General features: G+C 44.5%; 1 protein-coding gene across 1 annotated transcript in view; it reads right to left on the bottom strand.

Annotated features, from left to right (window-relative positions):
• LOC124802439 (protein FAM151A) overlaps positions 1 to 20,454 on the bottom strand; it is a 360,086-nt gene that overhangs the window by 75,700 nt on the left and 263,932 nt on the right. The window contains exon 3 of the mRNA XM_047263223.1: positions 17,023 to 17,270. Coding sequence (XP_047119179.1) covers positions 17,023 to 17,270 — 248 coding nt within the window. The remainder of the gene's footprint in view (positions 1 to 17,022; positions 17,271 to 20,454) is intronic.

Below are 20,454 nucleotides of genomic sequence, written 5' to 3'. Positions count from 1 at the left end.
TTCTACGAGATTATGGAATAGGAGGCAAACTTTTTCAAGCAATTTAAGGTCTTTACATAGATAGTCAGGTAGCACTTAGAGTTGACGGTAAATTGAGTTCATGGTTCAGAGTAGTTTCAGGGGTAAGACAAGACTGCAACCTGTCTCCACTGTTGTTCATATTATTTATGGATCATTTGTTGAAAACAATAGACTTGCTGGGTTAGATTAAGATATGTGAATACAAAATAAGCAGTCTCGCATATCCGGATGCTTAGTTGTGATGGCAGATTCGATTGAAAGTTTGCAAAGTAATATTTCAGAGCTAGATCAGAAATGTAAGGACTATGGTATGAAGATTAGCATCTCAAAAACGAAAGTAATGTCAGTGGGAAAGAGATATAAATGGATTCAGCACCAAAGAGGAGGAACATAGTTCGAACAGGTGGAAGGTTGGTTCAAATGGCTCTTAGCACTATAGGACTTAACATCTGTGGTCATCAGTCCCCTAGAACTTAGAACAACTTAAACCTAACTAACCTAAGGACATCACAGGGAGGATTCGAACCTGCGACCGTAGCGGTCACGCGATTCCAAACTGAAGCGCCTAGAACCGCACGGCAGGTGGAAGGTTTCAAGTACTTAGGATGCATATTCTCACAGGATGGCAACATAGTGAAAGAACTGGAAGCGAGGTGTAGCAAAGCTAATGCAGTGAGCGCTCAGCTACGATCTACTGTCTTCTGCAAGAAGGAAGTCAGTACCAAGACTAAGTCATCTGTGCACCGTTCAATCTTTCGACCAACTTTGCTGTATGGGAGCGAAAGCTGGGTGGATTCAGGTTACCTTATCAACAAGGTTGAGGTTACGGATATGAAAGTAGCTAGGATGATTGCAGGTACTAGTAGATGGGAACAATGGCAGGAGGGTGTCCACAATGAGGAAATCAAAGAAAAACTGGGAATGAACTCTATAGATGTAGCAGTCAGGGCGAACGGGCTTAGATGGTGCGGTCATGCTACACACATGGGAGAAGCAAGGTTACCCAAGAGACTCATGGGTTCAGCAGTAGAGGGTAGGAGGAGTCGGGGTAGACCAAGGAGAAGGTACCTGGATTCGGTTAAGAATGATTTTGAATTAACAGGCTTAAAATCAGAAGAGGCACCAATGTTAGCACTGAATAGGGGATCATGGAGGAATTTCATAAGGGGGGCTATGCTCCAGACTGAACGCTGAAAGGCATAATCAGTCTTAAATGATGATGAAGATGAACTTCAGCTGAGACAAAGTATAAACTGATGTCTAATAAATAAGTTGTAAAATACGCTGTAGGTAATCCGACATTCTTTGACGCAATGCACATCTGAATCCAGCTTTTGGTTTGCTCCTTACGAGATTTTCAGTCTAGCAGAAGAGCAGCCGATTAGTAGCGAGGACGTATGTGTCACCTGTCAGAGTCTTATCTAGACCTATTAGGGATTCCATATCAGTCCAACTGTACACGCCCCGCATGATTACAGAGCCTCCACCAGCTTGAAGAGAGTCGTCCGACCTGGCCGGTGTTGACGGGCCCAGGCGAGGCGTAAAGCTTTGTGTCGTGCAGTCATCGAGAGTACACGAGTGGGCCTTCGGCTCCGAGAGCCCATATTGATGACGTTTCGTTGAATGGTTCGCACGCTGACACTTCTTGATGGCCCAGCACTGAAATCTGCAGCAATTTGCGAAACAGTTGCACTTCTGTCACGTCGAACGATTCTCTTCAGTCGTCGTTGGTCCAGTTCTTCCAGTATCTTTTCCGACCGCAGAGTTGTCGAAGATTTGATGCTTTACCGAATTACTGGTATTCACGGTAAACTCGTGACATGGTCGTACGGGAAAATTCCCACTTCATCGCTCTCCATCGGTACCTCGTGCGTCAACTGTAACACCACGTTCAAATTCACTTAAATCTTGATAACCTGCGATTGTAGCAGCAGTAACCGATCTAACAAATGTGCCAGACACTTGCTGTGTTGTATAGGCGTTGCCGACCGCAGGGCCGTATTCTGCCTGTTTACATATCTCTAATACGCATGGCCGGCCGAAGTGGCCGTGCGGTTAAAGGCGCTGCAGTCTGGAACCGCAAGACCGCTACGGTCGCAGGTTCGAATCCTGCCTCGGGCATGGATGTTTGTGATGTCCTTAGGTTAGTTAGGTTTAACTAGTTCTAAGTTCTAGGGGACTAATGACCTCAGCAGTTGAGTCCCATAGTGCTCAGAGCCATTTGAACCATTTTTTCTAATACGCATGCGTATACTACTTTCTTTGGCGTTTCAGTGTATGCAATGTAACGAGCACCTTTCTGGATGTTATAGTACGGCCAGTGGCTGCGCGAACTCCAGTACTGGTGGCATTATCAGGACATCACTGGTTCCTTAAGCACGTTTGCCTTATAGTACAGTTTTGGCACTTACTTGTGTTATTTGGATGTTTAATTAAATCAATGGTGTCCTTGCTTAAGTGAAAACTAATTTTGAGTCTTTATGTGAATGATGTTGATTTGTTCGCCTGGTATTTCCACTCCCAGCTCGACGCTCACTATCTTTCAGAGAGCCGAGACCCCTTAAGGAATCGGGGGGGCGCGGGGGAGAGGGGGTTGACCGCTACTCGATATATGGACAACAGAACAACTTGTCATCATCAGGCTGGTGATGGCGTGAAGTCTCAGAAGTCTGAATCACAGGGCGCTGCGGCTCAAGCAACGTCTCGGCTGGCAGCGGAGGAGGAGGCGTGTTTGCTGTGGAAGACATGGAGCCGCTGGCTGGCACTGAGCAGCCGTTTTATAGCAAAACAGAAGTAGTCAGCTGCGGTTTAGACTTTACGGTGTGACGAGGGGCGAACGTTTTCAATGGCGTCTTCGACTGGACAGAAATGTAGAAACGTCGGAAGTGAAGAATAATTTGTATCTTTTGGTGCCGCAATTGAAGCGCCGGAAATATTTGCAAATGATAAAACGATAACTGTTCACTACGGCACATATAAATACATCAAAGCTTTGTGTGTCACACATTGCTCAATGACAATGACGTGCGACAAACACAACAGCGGAAGTAAAACTAAATGTACTGGCAGAGAGAGGAAGGCACGAAAGAAGGTAGATGAGGTACAGCTTTCTTCAAGCTCGAGGATGATTTTAGCACTGAAGTGCTGTCGTATTAAAGGTAGTATGCTTAGTCTTCCTTCGGCCTTTCAACTGACTTCAGTAGCCATTTATAGAGGCGACCAACATTATAACCAGGTGCAATTTCGCATTTGTCACGCTCACAGACCGTTTCCAGAGATGAAAGACAGGAGAAGTATGTATAAAAGAAGATCCTAAGACCAACAGGTGCTTGAAACCCTAAATTTTTCGATATGTGGTCTGGTAATCACCCACTGATAATATGATTTAAGTGAGGAAAGTAACTACTGAGGTTCATACGTGTACAAAAGTTATTCTAAATACAAATAACGCTACGTGTTCTGTGTGGAGAGTAGGTTCAAGGGAGATCCGCTACTGGTAAACGTAAATCAGTAAGAAGAGGAGCAGCTAACAACCTGGACTGCTGAAAAACGGAAAGAAATGATCTTCTTCTACTAATCTATCTTTAAAATGTTCCATACCAGAAGGCGACTTCACAAATGTGAAACACCAGAGGAAACTGACTTCCTCTAAATGCGAAGCATGTCGGACGTTCTGTAAGTTTGGGTTCCCATACATTCCCCTCGTGATTTTGGTTTTATGTAAGACTGGCAGTGGAAGCCTCATCGTATTACAATTTCTACTCAATCCTGGGGTCACACTGAACAGAAACGCAGCCATAACGTCAGTAAAATGTTCCATTGGGCAGTGGTCGTTTCAGCGGCACAGGCAGTGCTCGCGGCAGCGAACTGCGTCTTCCGACATGATTTCGCTTTGTATGTATCCTAGATTGATCTCATGTTGAAATAACTTGTCTTCCCCGGTTCTCCTCAGATTAGAACTAGGGTCTAAGGAAATCGTGCTGCGTCGTCCGAACAAGACACAGCCAGTGCAAAAGCACCACAGGCGCAAAGATGCGAGCTGGCGCCAGTGTAATAGAGACTCGCCACTTGCGTGAGTTCCACCAGCGCCACGGGCGGCGCTGAGGATGAAGATATCGACTTGGGCCTCGGCCAACTGCCGGCCGACTACAATCCGCCAACGGACAGAAGCCTACTCGGAAGACAGAAGAGCAGCTGTCGTCACGGTTATAGATCGTCGTCCAGGACTCACTCAGACAGGGAACGACGTATAGTGAACTCTTAGAAGTGAACAGACAGTAGTTGTAATTTCATTTACTACGTACTGTCAAGTTCTCCTACGATTATTTGCACTTAGCCATTGAGGGCCTTTTTGTGTTATATTACGTGCAGTGTTGCAAACTTTATTCATCAAGTGACAAATATAAGCAAATCTTTTTCACTCATGTGCGTGACTCTGTTACCAATTTGTTGGAGTGTTGTAGAACCTCTGTTGTCCTATCCTATTACCTGACCCTTGGGCACAGCTGTGTAATAGTGACAAGGAGAAAATGTCTTAGCAGTGAATTGCACCAGAAGCCGTTTCACGAACTCACAAACTTGGCCCACCGTAACAACAGTGGCAACTCGGCCTCCACAGCAGTAGCGACGAGGCCTTCACAAAACTGCCGACGAGGGCTCACAAAAGATCGTAAGGTGAACAGCTGTGCTAAACTGTAACGATAGACAACGGCAGCGTCGCGTCGCGTGCGATGTGCCCCTGCTTACAGGCGGAGTCGGCCACCACAGCCTTGCGTGAAAAACGCAATCTGCGTCCCTTATTGTGGGCTGTTATTGTTCTCGTTACACAGCGAAAGAACGCGTCTCGGCTATTAGGTCACATTACATCAGCCGTGCTCCTCGTATGCCGCAGGGAGAGATCTTCGGATGCGGAAATAATCCAAAGATGTACATTTCATTTACGTGCAATGCTATTAAATGAATTAACATTATGAAATGTCGCAGTGCTGTAATTAATTAAAAATAACGTAAAACATTAATTTCTTGAGTTACTGCAAATCTACTGTTCCACGCAGCAACAGCATTTACTCAACAGAAACTCCTTCAATTAAATCTTAAGCTACAGCACGCTATCCACTCCATATTTAATATGATCCGGCAGGTTCTTCAATATTCGGGGTGATCCAGGAGAAATGGCAAATATTCGGGGATAGGACAGGAACGATCATTCGAAGCAAGAAATTCTAGTAAACATGGACTCTAAAACGCCTACCTTGGGAGCTATGAGCACTACTTCATCTTCGCTACCGTGAAACAAATCTCTTCTACTGCAACCTCTTTGCTTTGTATGTTTGAGAGGTGTTAGTATTGACCAGAAAAAGAAAAAATTGCCTACTCCACACGGGCTCAAAAAAGAGCACTCATTTAGAAGGATAGTTGTGTTTCACAGTAGCGAAGATGAACAAGTGCTCATAGCTCATTAGGTATGCGCATTAGAATCCCAGTTTATTGAACATTGTTTACTTGTTTTGGTCCACCTTACCACTTCTCAAAATATGGAAAGCAAAGAGATTTCAGTAGAAGAGTTTATTTCACAGTATCGAACATGAAGAAGTGCTCATAACTCTTAAGGTAGCCATTTTTGAGGCCATGTTTACTCGACTTTTTGCTTCGAATGATCGTTCCTCTCACATCGCTGAATCATTCCTCATGTGACACACTGCATGTCTACATATGATACGGCAGGTTGCTGAATAAAAGTGCACCCATATATTTCATACCTATCTGAACTGATGTCATCGCCTTGAACGAGGGTAGGGAGATTAAGGTTCAACGTTCCCTCGATATCGTTGTCATTAGAGACGGGGCACAAGTTCGGGTTGTATCAACAATAGGGAAGAAAATCGGCTAAGCCTTTTCTACAGCTACATAGATACTCCGCAAGCCACCGTACGGTGTGCGTTGAAGGGTACCCTGTACCACTACTTGTCATTTCCTTTCCTGTTCCATTCGAAAAGAGAGCGACGGAAACACGACCGCCTAACGCCTCCGTATGAGTCCTAATTTTTCCGATCTTGTTTTCGTGGTCCTCACGCGCAATGTATGCTGGCAGCACTTGAATTGTTCTGCAGTCATCTTCAAATGGCGCTTCTGTAAATTTTCTCAATAGTTTTCCTCGAAAAGAACGTCGCCTTCCCTCCAGGGATTCCCACTTGAGTTCACGAAGCATCTCTGTGAGACTTGTGCGTTGTCCGAACCTACCACTGACAAATCTAGGAGTCCGCCTCTGAACTTCTTCCATGTCTTCCTCCATTCCGACCTGATGTGCATCCCAAACACTCGAGAAGTACTCAAGAATGAGACGCGCTAGTGTCCTACATGCGGTCTCCTTTACAGATAAACCACACTTTCTCAAAATGCACGCAATAAACCGTAGTCGATCATTCACCTTCCCTCTCACAATCCCCACGCGCTCGTTCCATTTCGTACCTCTTCCCAGTAGTTACGCCCAGACATTGAAACGATGTGACTGCTTCAAGCAGGACATTACTAATGCTGTATCCGAACATTACGGTTTGTTTTTCTTACTCATTTGCATTAATTTATATGTTTCTATTTGCTGCTAGCTGCCTTTCAACATACCAACTAGAAATTTTTTTCTAATTCACCTTGTATCCTCCTACAATCACTCAACGTTGACACCTTACAGTACACCACAGCACCATCAGAAAACAATCGCAGATTGCTGACAACCCTGTCCGCTAAATTATTTATGTATATAGTAAATAACAGTGGTTCTGTCACACTTACCGGGGGCACCCCTGACGAACCCTCGTCTCTGATGAACATTTGCCGTCCAGAACACCATACTGGGTTCTATTACTTAAGAAGTCTTGGAGCCACTCAGAAATTTGGGAAGCTATTTAAATTGTTCTTATCTTTGTTAACAGTCTGCAGTGGGGCACCGTGTCAAATGCCATCTGAAAATTCAGAAATATGGAATTTCCCTGTTGTAGTCCATCCACAGTTCGCAGTATATCAAGTGAGAAAAGGGAAAATTGAGTTCCGCACGAGCGATGCTTTCTAAAACCATGATGATTTATGGACCCAAGCTTCTCGGTCTCTACGAAATTTATTAGATTCGAACTAAGAACTTGTTCAAGAATTCTGCAGGAAACCGATGTTAAGAATATTGGTCCGTAATTATGCGCATCCGTTATATACAGGAGTCACCTGTGCTTTTTTTCCAGATGCTCGGGATTTTGCGCTGGGAGAGTTATTCGCGATAAATGGAAGCTACGTAAGACGCCAGTGCGATAGAGTGCTCTATGTAAAACTGAACTTGGTTTCCGTCAGCACTTGGCGACTTACTTGTTTTTAACTGTGTCAGGACTTTCCCTGCGCCCGAGATGCTTATTACTGTGTCGCACATACAGGAGTTTGTTCGATGGTCAAACTACGGTATGTTGGTACGAGTCTCATGAGTGGATGACTCGTTAAACGTGAAATTTAGAACCTTGGTTTTCGTTTTTCTATATTCAACTGCCACACCAGACTGATCAATGAGTGACTGAGTGGAAGCCATAGATCCGCTTATCAATTTTACATTAGGACCGTTTCTAAGGCACCGTCGCGACATTTGCCTTAAGCCATTTAGAGAAAGCACGGAAACCTAAATCTGGATGCTGGACGCGGCTTCACCCACTGTCCTTCCCGATGTGAGCCCACTGTGCTGACAACTGCCGCACCGCGCTCCGACAACGTCACGAAGTCTCTGCAGAGTTTGGTTTTGGTCCTCCTGTCATTATAACGATTTTTACTAATTTTTGGAGAAGAGACTAATATTGATAATGATAAAAGGCTTTAATGATTACATAGAGAGTGCACCATTTTAATCGATAATGGAGGATAACTCGGGATGGAGATGGATACAGCAAAATGTTTTATCTAAAAGTTGTAGGTGGCAAAGACGGTCACACGTTATTACTAATTGCAGTGACCTTGATCGTATTTTCAAGGTTATTTGGAGGTGAAAGTGTTTTTTTCTTTGTTGGGAACCCTAATATTTGATTTGAGGTTTGAAGAGAGCGGGAAATTTTACGTATAAAATGATACGTTATTCAAAGTCACGGCAAGGTTCAGACAAGGTCAAATAAGCAAATATGTCTTTCATTCTAGTGTGATTAACTCGGACTAGAGGACGGATGCAGCAAAATACAATATTAGATGCATATTGGAAGGGGCATAAGGGTCACGCATTATTACCAATAACCATGATTTTAAAGGTGATTATCAAAGGTCATTCGAAGGCTGTGTTTTGTTTCGTGGAAACCCCTATCTGTGACGTGGATTTTGGAAAGAGCAAACAGTGATCTGACCTTTAGGTTTTAATTAGCTTGTTTATTGGCAAAAATAAATACATCACAGCGTATAAATGTTACTGTGGCATTCGCAAGACCGAACAAACATAAATAAAACGTAGATCATTGATTTACAAGTCGTTGAATGAGTCCCTTCATCTCTCATTCGTAGGGAAGCCCCTTCCAATCTGTATCTAACATCGTATTTTGCTGCATCCTTCCTCTATTCTGAGTTAATCCCTGTCACAAATAAAAATATATTTGCTTATTCGACCTTCACTGAACTAGCCATTGCCTTGAGTAATGAATCATTTTATATCTAAAATTTGCGCTCTTTTCGAATCTCGAATCAAGTGTTAAAAAATTACTTCACTCTCTAAATCATTTAGAAAATCACATTCAGTGTCTCCGCCATTAGTAACATTGCGTGACCCTCTTTTCCACCTACAACTTTCGTCTAAAACGTTTTCCTCTCTCTCATTTCCATCCCGAGTTATTCCCCATTATATATAAATATACACTGTGAACCATGAACTATAGACCTTGTCGTTGATGGGGAAGCTTGCGCATCCACAACGGAGGGGTACCTGTTGGGAGGCCAGACAAACTTGTGGTTCCTGAAGAGGAGCAGCAGACTTTTCAGTAGTTTCAGGGGCAACAGTCTGGATGATTCAATGATTTGGGCTTGTAACATCAATCAAAACGATCTTGCTGTGCTGGTACTGCGAACGGCTGAAAGCAAGGGGAAAGTACAGCCGTAATTTTTCTCGAGGACATGCAGCTTTACTGTATGGTTAAATGATGATGGCGTCCTCTTGAGTAAAATATTCCGGAGGTAAAATAGTCCCCCATTCGGATCTCCGGGCGGGGACTACTCAGGAGGACACCGTTATCAAGTGAAAGAAAACTGGCATTCTACGGATCGGAGCGTGGAATGTCAGATCCCTTAATCGGGCAGGCAGGTTAGAAAATTTAAAAAGGGAAATTGATAGGTTAAAGTTAGATATAGTGGGAATTAGTGAAGTTTGGTGGCAGAAGGAACAAGACTTCTGGTCAGGTGAGTACAGGGTTATAAATACAAAATCAAATAGGGGTAATGCACCAGTAGCTTTAATAATGAATAAAAAATAGGAGCGCGAGTAAGCTACTACGAACAGAATAGTGAACGCATTTTTGTAGCCAAGATAGACACGAAGCCCACGTCTACCACAGTAGTACAAGTATATATGCCAACTAGCTCCGCAGGTGAAGAAGAGATTGAACGAATGTATGATGAGATAAAAGAAATTTTTCAGAGAGTGAAGGGAGAAGAAAATTTAATAGTCATGAGGGACTGGAATTCGATAGCAGGAAAAGGAAGAGAAGGAATAGTAGTAGGTGAAAACGAAATGGGGGTAAAGAATGAAAGAGGAAGGCGCCTAGTAGAATCTTGCACAGAGCATAACTTAATCACAGCTAACACTCTGTTCAAGAATCATGAAAGAAGGATGTTATACGTAGAAGAGGCCTGGAGACACTGGAAGGTTTCAGATAGATTATATACAGGTAAGACAGAGATTTAGGAACCAGGTTTCAAATTGTAAGACATTTCCAGGGGCAGATGAGGACTCTGACCACAATCTTTTGGTTATGAACTGCAGATTAAAACCGAAGAAACCGCAAAAAGGTAGAAATTTAAGGAGATGGGACCTGAATAAACTGAAAGAACCAGAGGTTGTAGAGAGTTTCAGAGGCAGCATTAGGGCCCGATCGACAAGAACGGGATGTCTCTATAGGCCCCCTGGCTCAGCAGGTGTTGTGGCAGAGCACCTGAAGGAAAATTTGGAAAATATTTCGAGTACATTTCCCGACCATGTTATAGTTCAGGGTGGAGATTTTAATTTACCAGATATAGACTGTGAGACTCAAACGTTTATAACTGGTGGCAGGGACAAAGAATCCAGTGAAATTTTTTAAAGTGCTTTATCTGAAAACTACCTTGAGCAGTTAAACAGAGAACCGACTAGTGGCGATACCATATTACACCTTCTGGTGACAAACAGACCCGAACTATTTGAAACAGTTAACGCAGAACAGGGAATCAGCGATAATAAAGCGGTTACTGCATCGATGATTTCAGCGGTAAATAGAAATATTACAAAAGGTAGGAAGATTTCTCTGTTTAGTAAAAGTGACAAAAAGCAGATTACAGAGTACCTGACGGCTCAACACAAAAGTTTTGTCTCAAGTACAGATAGTGTTGAGGATCAGTGGACAAAGTTCAAAACCATCGTACAATATGCGTTAGATGAGTACGTGCCAAGCAAGATAGTAAGAGATGGAAAAGAGCCACCGTGGTACAACAACCGAGTTAGAAAGCTGCTGCGGAAGCAAAGGGAACTTCACAGCAAACATAAACATAGCCAAAGCCTTGCAGACAAACAAAAATTACGCGAAGCGAAATGTAGTTGAGGAGGGCTATGGGAGAGGCGTTCAATGAATTCGAAAGTAAAGTTCTATGTACTGACTTGGCAAAAAATCCTAAGAAGTTTTGGTCTTATGTCAAAGCGGTAGGTGAATAAAAAAAAATTAAAAAATGTCCAGACACTCTGTGACCAAAATGGTACTGAAACAGAGGATGACAGACTAAAGGCCAAAATACTAAATGCCTTTTTCCAAAGTTGTTTCACAGAAGAAGACTGCACTGTAGTTCCTTCTCTAGATTGTCGCACAGATGACAAAATGATAGATATCGAAATAGACGACTGAGGGATAGAGAAACAATTAAAATCGCTCAAAAGAGGAAAGGCCGCTGGACCTGATGGGATACCAGTTTGATTTTACACAGAGTACGCGAAGGAACTTGACCCTCTTCTTGCAGCGGTGTACTGTACGTCTCTAGAAGAGCGTAGCGTTGCATAGGATTGGAAAAGGGCACAGGTCATCCCCGTTTTCAAGAAGGGACGTCGAACAGCTGCGCAGAAATATAGACCTATATCTCTAACGTCGATCAGTTGTAGACTTTTGGAACACGTATTATGTTCGAGTATAATAACTTTTCTGGAGACTAGAAATCTACTCTGTAGGAATCAGCATGGGTTTCGAAAAAGATGGTCGTGTGAAACCCAGCTCGCGCTATTCGTCCACGAGACTCAGAGGGCCATAGACACGGGTTCACAGGTAGATGCCGTGTTTCTTGACTTCCGCAAGGCGTTCGATACAGTTCCCCACAGTCGTTTAATGAATAAAGTAAGAGCATATGGACTATCAGACCAATTATGTGATTGGATTGAAGAGTTCCTAGATAACAGAACGCAGCATGTCATTCTCAATGGAGAGAAGTCTTCCGAAGTAAGAGTGATTTCAGGTGTGCCGCAGGCGAGCGTCGTAGGAACGTTGCTATTCACAATATACATAAATGACCTAGTGGATGATATCCGAAGTTAACTGAGGCTTTTTGCGGATGATACTGTGGTATATCGAGAGGTTGTAACAATGGAAAATTGTACTGAAATGCAGGAGGATCTGCAGTGAATCGACGCATGGTGCAGGGAATGGCAATTGAATCTCAAAGTAGACACGTGTAATGTGCTGCGAATACATAGAAAGAAAGATCCCTTATCATTTATCTACAATATAGTAGGTCAGCAACCGGACGCAATTAATTCCATAAATTATCCAGGAGTACGCATTAGGAGTGATTTAAAATGGAATGATCGTATAAAGTTGATCGTCGGTAAAGCAGATGCCAGACTGAGATTGATTGGAAGAATCCTAAGGAAATGCAATCCGAAAACAAAGGAAGTAGGTTACAGTACACTTGTTCGCCCACTGCTTGATTACTGCTCAGCAGTGTGGGATCCGTACCAGACAGGGTTGATAGAATAGATATAGAAGATCCAACGGAGAGCAGCGCGCTTCGTTACAGGATCATTTAGTAATCGCGAGAGCGTTACGGAGATGATAGATAAACTCCAGTGGAAGACTCTGCAAGAGAGACGCTCAGTAGCTCGGTACAGGCTTTTGTTGAAGCTTCGAGAACATACCTTCACCGAGGAGTCAAGCAATATATTGATACCTCCCCCGAGATGACTGGATGTTGTTGTGTCGTCTTCATCATCATCATCATCATCATCATTCATCTCCATTACGGTCGGAGGAAGGAGACGGCAAACCTCCTCCATTAGGACCTTGCCTAGTACGGCAGTGCGCATCGTTCCCCTACGCTCTGTCAAGACGCATGGGACTTCACTTCATTTCAGAGTGTGACCTACTTAAACTTCGTCACTATGGAGGAACAAATCACCAAGCTTATTGTCTTATCACCGTGCCAGCAGCAGTGGAGTGGAGACCGCGTAGACGACACATCGAAATTTGATTTCGACGAAATGCATTGTGCAACACAACTGAAAGATCACTTTTCGAAACCCTGTAATTGTCTCCCACTGCGACGCATGAGATTGAAATATGCTTCAAAGACCCCTACAACCTTCCTCTGTGACGTCACCCTCGGACTCGGCGGCGCTTCAGACGGCTAGGTGTCGACGCATGCGGAAAAAACGCCAGAGCTCCGATGTTTATGTGAGACGTAAGTTGTGTCTATGGTGTCGTATCGCCACCAAATTTCACCACAATTCTGACCAACACCGCCGTGAACTTGTCACATGATGGTAAGGTCGTCGCAGCTGCTATTACCCACATTTCACACCTTCTTTTGACTCCGCTGCGATGCTGGTCAGAACTGCAACACCCAGCGTTGAAATCACGAGGTCTTGTTACGGCTGGCTGTGGAAAACATTTCACACACACCGCCGCTCGGAATTGACACCAAAAGGCTTCAAGGTGTGTCGTTAGGGGTGTCAGTGAAACCGCCCTTTCTCTTGGGTCGTTCATTCACACACATTTCGCGGTCGAAAACGGCAATTCGCTGTCCGATGACCAAAAGGCCGACGTTCTTCGCAACGTTCGACGTTTCTTCCACCCCCTCGGTGTTTCAATCATGTTCTAAGGACACCGTGAGGCTGCGCCCCACTGAACGTGATCTGACCCCTTTGCAGCGTAGTGCGACCACAAATTTAGGTCCGGTATTCGGTGTGGAACCACTAGAGCACGTTGAAAACCATTCGACGAAATCTGAATGTGATTCGAGGCCGAAATACGTTTATATACCATCTCGTATTTCTTTCTTCGGCCCTCCTGTGCTGTGATCACGAGCGAGGAAGCAACATTAAGATGTGCGTGAATAAAACGGTATAGGGTCCCCTCTATGACCCCTCATTTCGACCACACTCTTGATGCCACCCATGCGCCTTAGTCAAGGACGTTACAAATGTGCATGTACAAAAAAAACTTTGATATGCTTTCCCTTTCGGCTGCTCTAGCACCTGACGGTAGGCAAACCCCTTCGACACCCCTTATGTGGTGACTACCTGCCTTCAGGCACTATAACAGCCGCAAAGCAGAATGTGTGTAAAGTTTCTGACACATACATCTGTAACGTCCTCATGTAAGGTACGTGGGAACCATCGATGGTGCTGCCAAACTCAAGGGTCACAGAGGGACCCTTTCCCGTTTTACTCAAGCATATCTTAATGTTGCACCACTCCGTTATCACGCTTCACGAGGGCGCGAAAAAGGAAGAACGACAAAGCATACAAACGCATTGCGGCTTCAAATCAGATTCAGATTTCGTCGAATGGTTTTCGACAGTCTCTAGTGGTACCACACTGAATGCCGGAGCTAAATTTGCGGTCGCACAACACTCCAAAGGGGTCATATCATGTTCAGTGGGCCTGCAGTCTCTCGGTGTCCTTAGAGTAGTGTTGAAACGTCCAGGGGTTGGCAGCAGTGTCGAACGTTATCAACAATGTCGGCGCCTGTTGCTTACAGCACTGCGACATGTGTGTGAATCAACACCCCGAAAGAATAAGCGGTTTCATTGACACCGCTAATGCCTCCCCATGAAACCTTTCCGTTGTCGATTCTGAGCGGCGGTGTGTCTGAAACGTTTTCCTTGGCCACCCCTCAGAAAACCGCGTGATTTCAACGCTGGGTGTCGCTGTTCTGACCTCCGTTGCACAGGAATCGAAAGAAGGTATGAAATGTGGGTAACAGGAGTTGTGACGACCGTCCCATCATGTGACACGTCCACGGTGGCGTTGGGCAGATTTGTGGCGAAATTTGTTGCCAATGTGACGTCATTAGCCCACCTCACACGACACAGGAACTTCTGAGATCTGGCCTCTTCTTTCCCCGTGTGTCGACACCTGACTGTTTGAAGCGTCACAGAGCCCGTGGGCGGCGTCACACGGCGGTACGCTTTTGCACCATTACAGAGGAAAGTTCTAGGGATCTTTGCTCCGAACTTTAAACCTCTGCGTCGGCACAGGAGGCGTTTGTGGGGTTTCGAAGAAGTGAACCTTTAATTTTGTCGCCCATTGTAGAGCTGGCAATATTTTGACGAAAATTTGGTGTCGAGTATACAGGGTGTACATAAAGTCCGGGAACACTTTCGATTATTTATTGCACAAGAACTAAACACTGTACAGATGTCATACATATTGCATTTTGAAGAGAAACTCTGAAAGTTTTTTTTTCACTTTTTTATTTTTGTTTTTTGACAAACATTCGATATCCGAACCATGAGTGATCTGGCAGACGTCAATACAGTAATCTTGCCATACACGTACCAGCATGGCATCGTCGACTGTGGCAGGCCGGCCGGTTCTAGGCGCTTCAGTCCGGAACCGCGCGACTGCTACGGTCGCAGGTTCGAATCCTGCCTCGGGCATGGATGTGTGTTATAGATTAGTTAGGTTTAAGTAGTTCTAAGTTCTAGGGGACTGATGACCTCAGATGTCAAGTCCCATAGTGCTCAGAGCCATTTGAACCATTTTTTGACTGTGGTAGTCGCTTCCCTTATTCTCTCCCGGAGCTCCGCCACATCACGTGGTAGAGGCGGTACATACACCAGATCTTTAACGTGTCCCAACAGAAAAAAGTCACACGGAGTGACATTTGGCGATTGGGGAGGCCATTTCACGAAACAGCTGTCTCCTTCTGTAGCACGGCCGATTCTTCGATGCGGCAGCTCCGTGTTCAGGCATCCACGAACTTCACGATGAAAATGAGGTGGAGCCCCATCCTGCTGCAAGATGAACGGAGAGTCCGATTGCATTTGTGGCATCAGCTATTGCTGCAACATGTCCAAGTAGGAATATTCAGTGACAGTGCTCTCAGCGAAGAAGAATGGCCCGTACAATTTTCGACGTCACAAGGCACAAAAAACATTTACCTTTGGGCAATCACGTTCAAATTCAATGCATTCGTGTGGATGCTTTGTACCCCAGATTCGACAATTACGGCTGTTTCCCATTAGTGTGAAAAGTGACTTCGTCACTAAAAATTAAGCGATCAACAATGCCATCCCCATCCTCATTCAATTCTTGCAACTGCGAACAAAACTTAAAACGCTTGTCTTTGTTATCATTGAGCTTCTGAACTAGCTCCAAAGTGAATGGTTTCATAGACAGCTTCTGTCACAGGTCTTTCCACACTGCCATTGGAGTCACTTCGATTTCACGGGAAGCATGATGAACCGATTTCCTTGGACTCCTTATGAATGTCTCTCGTAGCGCTCCACATTCACTTCACTCACAGTGAGTCGTCCGCTTCTCTTTGCCAGGCACAAGCAACCCGTCATAACGAATTTGTTCAAAAATAGCTCTGACTACTATGGGACTTAACATCTGAGGTCATCAGTCCCCTAGAACTTAGAACCACTTAAACCTAACTAACCTAAGGACATCACACACATACATGCCCAAGGCAGGATTCGAACCTGCGACCGTAGCAATCGCGCGGTTCCGGACTGAAGCGCCTAGAACCGCTCGGGCACCGCGGTCAGCACGAATTTGTTGTGCCACTAACAATGGCCTTCCTTGTTGGTGGCTTCTTACCATACTTGTTTCTAAATATCCGTTGAACAGCTGTAGCACACTTGTTTTTGTCGAACTTCAACACACAGAAAGCTCGCTCCGCACCTGAACTCGCCATGTTTGCGACTAGCACTGACTATCGGCAATTTACCAAACTACGCTGTGCCGGTATACATGAAAAAAAAACTTTCAGTGTTTCTCTTAAAAATGACATATGGATGATATCTGTACAGTGTTTGGTTCGTGTGCAATAAATAATTGAATGTGTTCCCGGACCTGATGTACACACTGAGACAGAAATGAGTTAATAGGTATGAGTACGGCTTCCAATCGCCATAGGTAACTTGCAGTTGCTGAAGTTGATTTTCGACTAAAGTGGAAAAGAAGCGAGGAGCGCAATGAACATGGAGTATGACTTCTCAAATGTATTGACCGAGGCCAAACTGAATATACGAAAGAAGTGTGTCAAAAATCAGCTGTACCAGCAGTGTCATTGACACATTATTTCTTGGGTTCATAAAACATGTGAAGTGTATTTGTTTGAGCGTTAACTAAATGTTATTTACAATAAATATTATTAACATTCGTCGCTGTAGAAAAGAAGTGTGCTACGTTTATTGTCAGTCTACAGTTTAGTGTGGCGAGGCGTCTGGTTACATGTACCCTCGCACTGAGTTGGAGGTGTGAGAAGCATTGGTAGGACTGCTACAGGGTGGAGGGAGCAGTCGGCAGCGGCATTCACTCACCGCCATCTGCTTGCGCGCCTCCTGGATGACGTCCCTGGACTTGTTGAAGGCCACCTCCGACTTGAAGTCGAGTTTGACTCCCTTCTTCACCTTCCCTGGCGCCACAGTCTCGTTGACGACCTTGAGGAACTCTGCGAGCGACAGGTCGATGTTGTCGGTCACCGCGTGAGCCATTACGGGCATCTCCTCGCCCGTGTTGTTCACTTTGCCGAAGCTCACGTCTGCCTCCAACATCATGAGGGTGTCGTCTGCAACACAACACACACACAAACTTAACTCAGCAACAGCGCCTGACCGGAAGTAGCAATCACTAATTTAATAGTTCTCTTTACACGCAACTCAGTTTTCCAAAGAGAATAAAAATGATGTCTCTTTCTGTTTTCTATAATATCAGTGATATTATATTACATGTGAGAAGTTAAAATTCGAGTGCCACACCGGAATTCGAACTCTGCCAATTACGCCGACTTCTTTTGTTTGATTCGACCTCCTTTGGTTTATTTTATGGAAACACGTGTCAGGCTATCTTTATGCTGTTTTTAGCAACAAGTACAACTACGACTGCGATAAAGAAAATTCGAATACCTTCGAAAATGTCACTCTGACATTGAGTAGGCGGTGCAAGAAGAGGTCAGGTTCTGCCCCCATCAACAAAGTCAAACATTCTCCAGCGACGGAATCAACAAACTCGTTTCTCGTTGGGAGAAATGTTCTCGTCGCCAAGTTGACTATGTTAAGAAATAAATATGTAGACATGAAGAATAAAGATGTAGAATTTTAACAGAGCTCGTTTTATTTAAAAACCTTTATGAGTTTTCACATAAACCTTTCAGCACGCCCTCGTAAGTATGCTTATTTGTAAATGAATTGCTTTTGTTGTACATTTGTGTAATGTTAACATGTTGGATATGTACAATCAGTGCAAAAAGTTGTGGCTTATGCAAATTAAGTACTACGCCCGTTAGGACAAAATTAACATCTATGTCACTAAATGAACAAGAAGACAGCTCAAAGGGAGTTAATGGTGAATAGAGTTTGGTAGAGGCACATTTTGTGAAAGGATACTTCATGTAATGGTACCAGAAGAAGTGTTCTGAAGAAATTTTCAGACTGGGACGTGTGGAAAATTGTGCAGAAAAAAGTACTGCGTTGAGCAAGCTTTAAAGCGAAGTTGTTTTGGAGCAGTTAACAACTTAATGAAGAGAGTTTCAGCAAACGGTAATGGAGTCGCGTTAGCATGGGAAACGGACAAGAAACCGAGATATTTCAAATGGAAAATTATTTCAAAGATTGTGGAGGTTTATCATGAAAAGAAGAGTAGCCACTGATCGATGGAAGAGAAGCAGCATTAACTATCGGTTGCACGTTTAAAGATAAGAATAGATGATAAAAAGAATCAAGAATATTGTAATGGCGAATTCAGACGCCACCTAGTTGAAGAACTGCGTAACTAACTGGGTCCTCATTTAAGTATGGGTAGCAGAAATGTGTTTTACAGAAAGGGAAGTTGTCTGAACATTACGGGCCACCGAGGTAGGAGGAGTAGGGCAGACGGAATGTGACATAACAACCAACCGTTTATCGGAATCTGTGAATGTTATATGGACTTTCCTTTCCAGTGAAGTACTTAGAACTGTCTCAAGTAGAGAGTGACAATTATTGAACTATATGAATTAAAATCGTCATAACTTCTGAACGGTTTGCGTTAGGGCGTTCAAACCGCACGGTTGGCCGCGGGGATCATAGGAATTAGCATGCGCATGGGCACGCGCCTTTAGTGACGAAGCCCATAATCGTTTGGATGGGTTCGTCAATAAGCAGGATTGGCGCATTGGGGGACTGAGAATCCGCATTTCGCCATCGAGAAGTCTCTTTACCCTCAGCGTGTGACTGTGTGGTGTGCAATGTCCAGTCACGGAATAATCGGTGCGGTATTATTCCTTGGTGGCACGTTGACCACCGAACAGGGCTTGGAGGTTTTGGAAGATGATTTCATCCCCATTATCCAAAGTGACCCCGATTTCGACAAAATGTGGTTCATGCAAGCAGGAGAATGTTTGATGTCCTGGAGGAGCAGTTTGGGGACTGCATTCCGGCTCTGGGGTACCCACAGGCCACTGGCGTGGGTCTGGACCGGACGCCATATTCTCCGGATCTGAAGATATGCGACTCCTTTTTGTGGGGCTATGTTAAAGACAAGGTGTACAGCAATAACCTCAAAACCAATGCTGAGCTCAAAACAGCCATTCAAACGGTCATCCACAGCACAGATGTTCCGACACTTCAGCGGGTCATGCAGAATTTCGCTATTCGACTGCGCCACATCATCGCCAATGATGGCAGGCGTACTGAGCACGTCATCAACTGAATCCGAATATATGTAGAGTGACGTTTACGTGTTGAATAAAGTGTGTGCACGCCGTAGTTTCTAACTAATTCACGTTATTTCATAAAGTTCAATAACTGCCAGCCTGTAATTGTCAGGGGATACAACGTGTGTGTGTGTGTGTGTGTGTGTGTGTGTGTGTGTGTGTGTGTAAATTTTAAATAAATGTTCACCTCACCTACCAAATAGACACAATAGTGTGGGAGTCATTGCTGACGTAAATGGTTGTGTTGTAACTAGACGCCTCGTGTGAGTACTATGACGAAGTTTTCACTGGAGTGACTGTAATACACTAGTGTGGAAAACGTAACGAGGAAAGTAACTTTCGCTTCATGAGTCACAGGCAGGTAATATATTTCGATGAAACCTGGTACCGTGCAGTAGAAAGGCACGTGAAGGAAATACGCAGTCGAGATAAAATGAGACTTTTATTCAAAGACAATAGAATGAAGTCACCGCAATTCATGATGATACCCCCATGGGACACGGTTCTTTAAAGGGTGTGTGACCGCCACGGACAATGCTACATGCCCTGCAACGTTTGCCATTCTGGCCACGAGACTGGTCAGGAGTTGTTCTGGTAGGGCGCTCCATCCCTCAACCAGCGCGGCTGACAAGTACTGGGTGATCTTTCGTGCATGTGGACGTGCTGGAGTACGTCTCTGAACGCATCGCACACGTGCTCGATGGGATTTAAGTAGGGGGAACGAGCATGCCAGTTCATTCGTCAAAAATCCTCTCGTTCCAAGAGCTCCTCCACCAGCGCTGTTAAATGCGGTCTCCCATCGTCGTCTATAAAAAGAAAGTCTGGGCCGAATGCACCCTTGAAAAGACGCACATGTTAAAGGAGTACAGTGTCACAATAACGTTGCCCGGTGTGCGTACCGTGTTCAAATCTCTGGAAGCACTATGCCTCGCCACATACTACCTGCCTCACCAACATGACCATATTTCACGATGTTTCTACGTGCGTTGTATGTTTCCACTCTCGGCCTATGAGGGTACGCCCAGAATCACTACTCAGATTGAATGTGGTCTCACCCAAG

This window comes from Schistocerca piceifrons, chromosome 6, assembly GCF_021461385.2.
Source record: "Schistocerca piceifrons isolate TAMUIC-IGC-003096 chromosome 6, iqSchPice1.1, whole genome shotgun sequence".
NCBI classification, from domain to species: Eukaryota; Metazoa; Arthropoda; class Insecta; order Orthoptera; family Acrididae; genus Schistocerca; species Schistocerca piceifrons.
The sequence above is the reverse complement of the archived record's forward strand: the minus strand, read 5'-3'. Positions and strand labels throughout refer to the sequence as shown.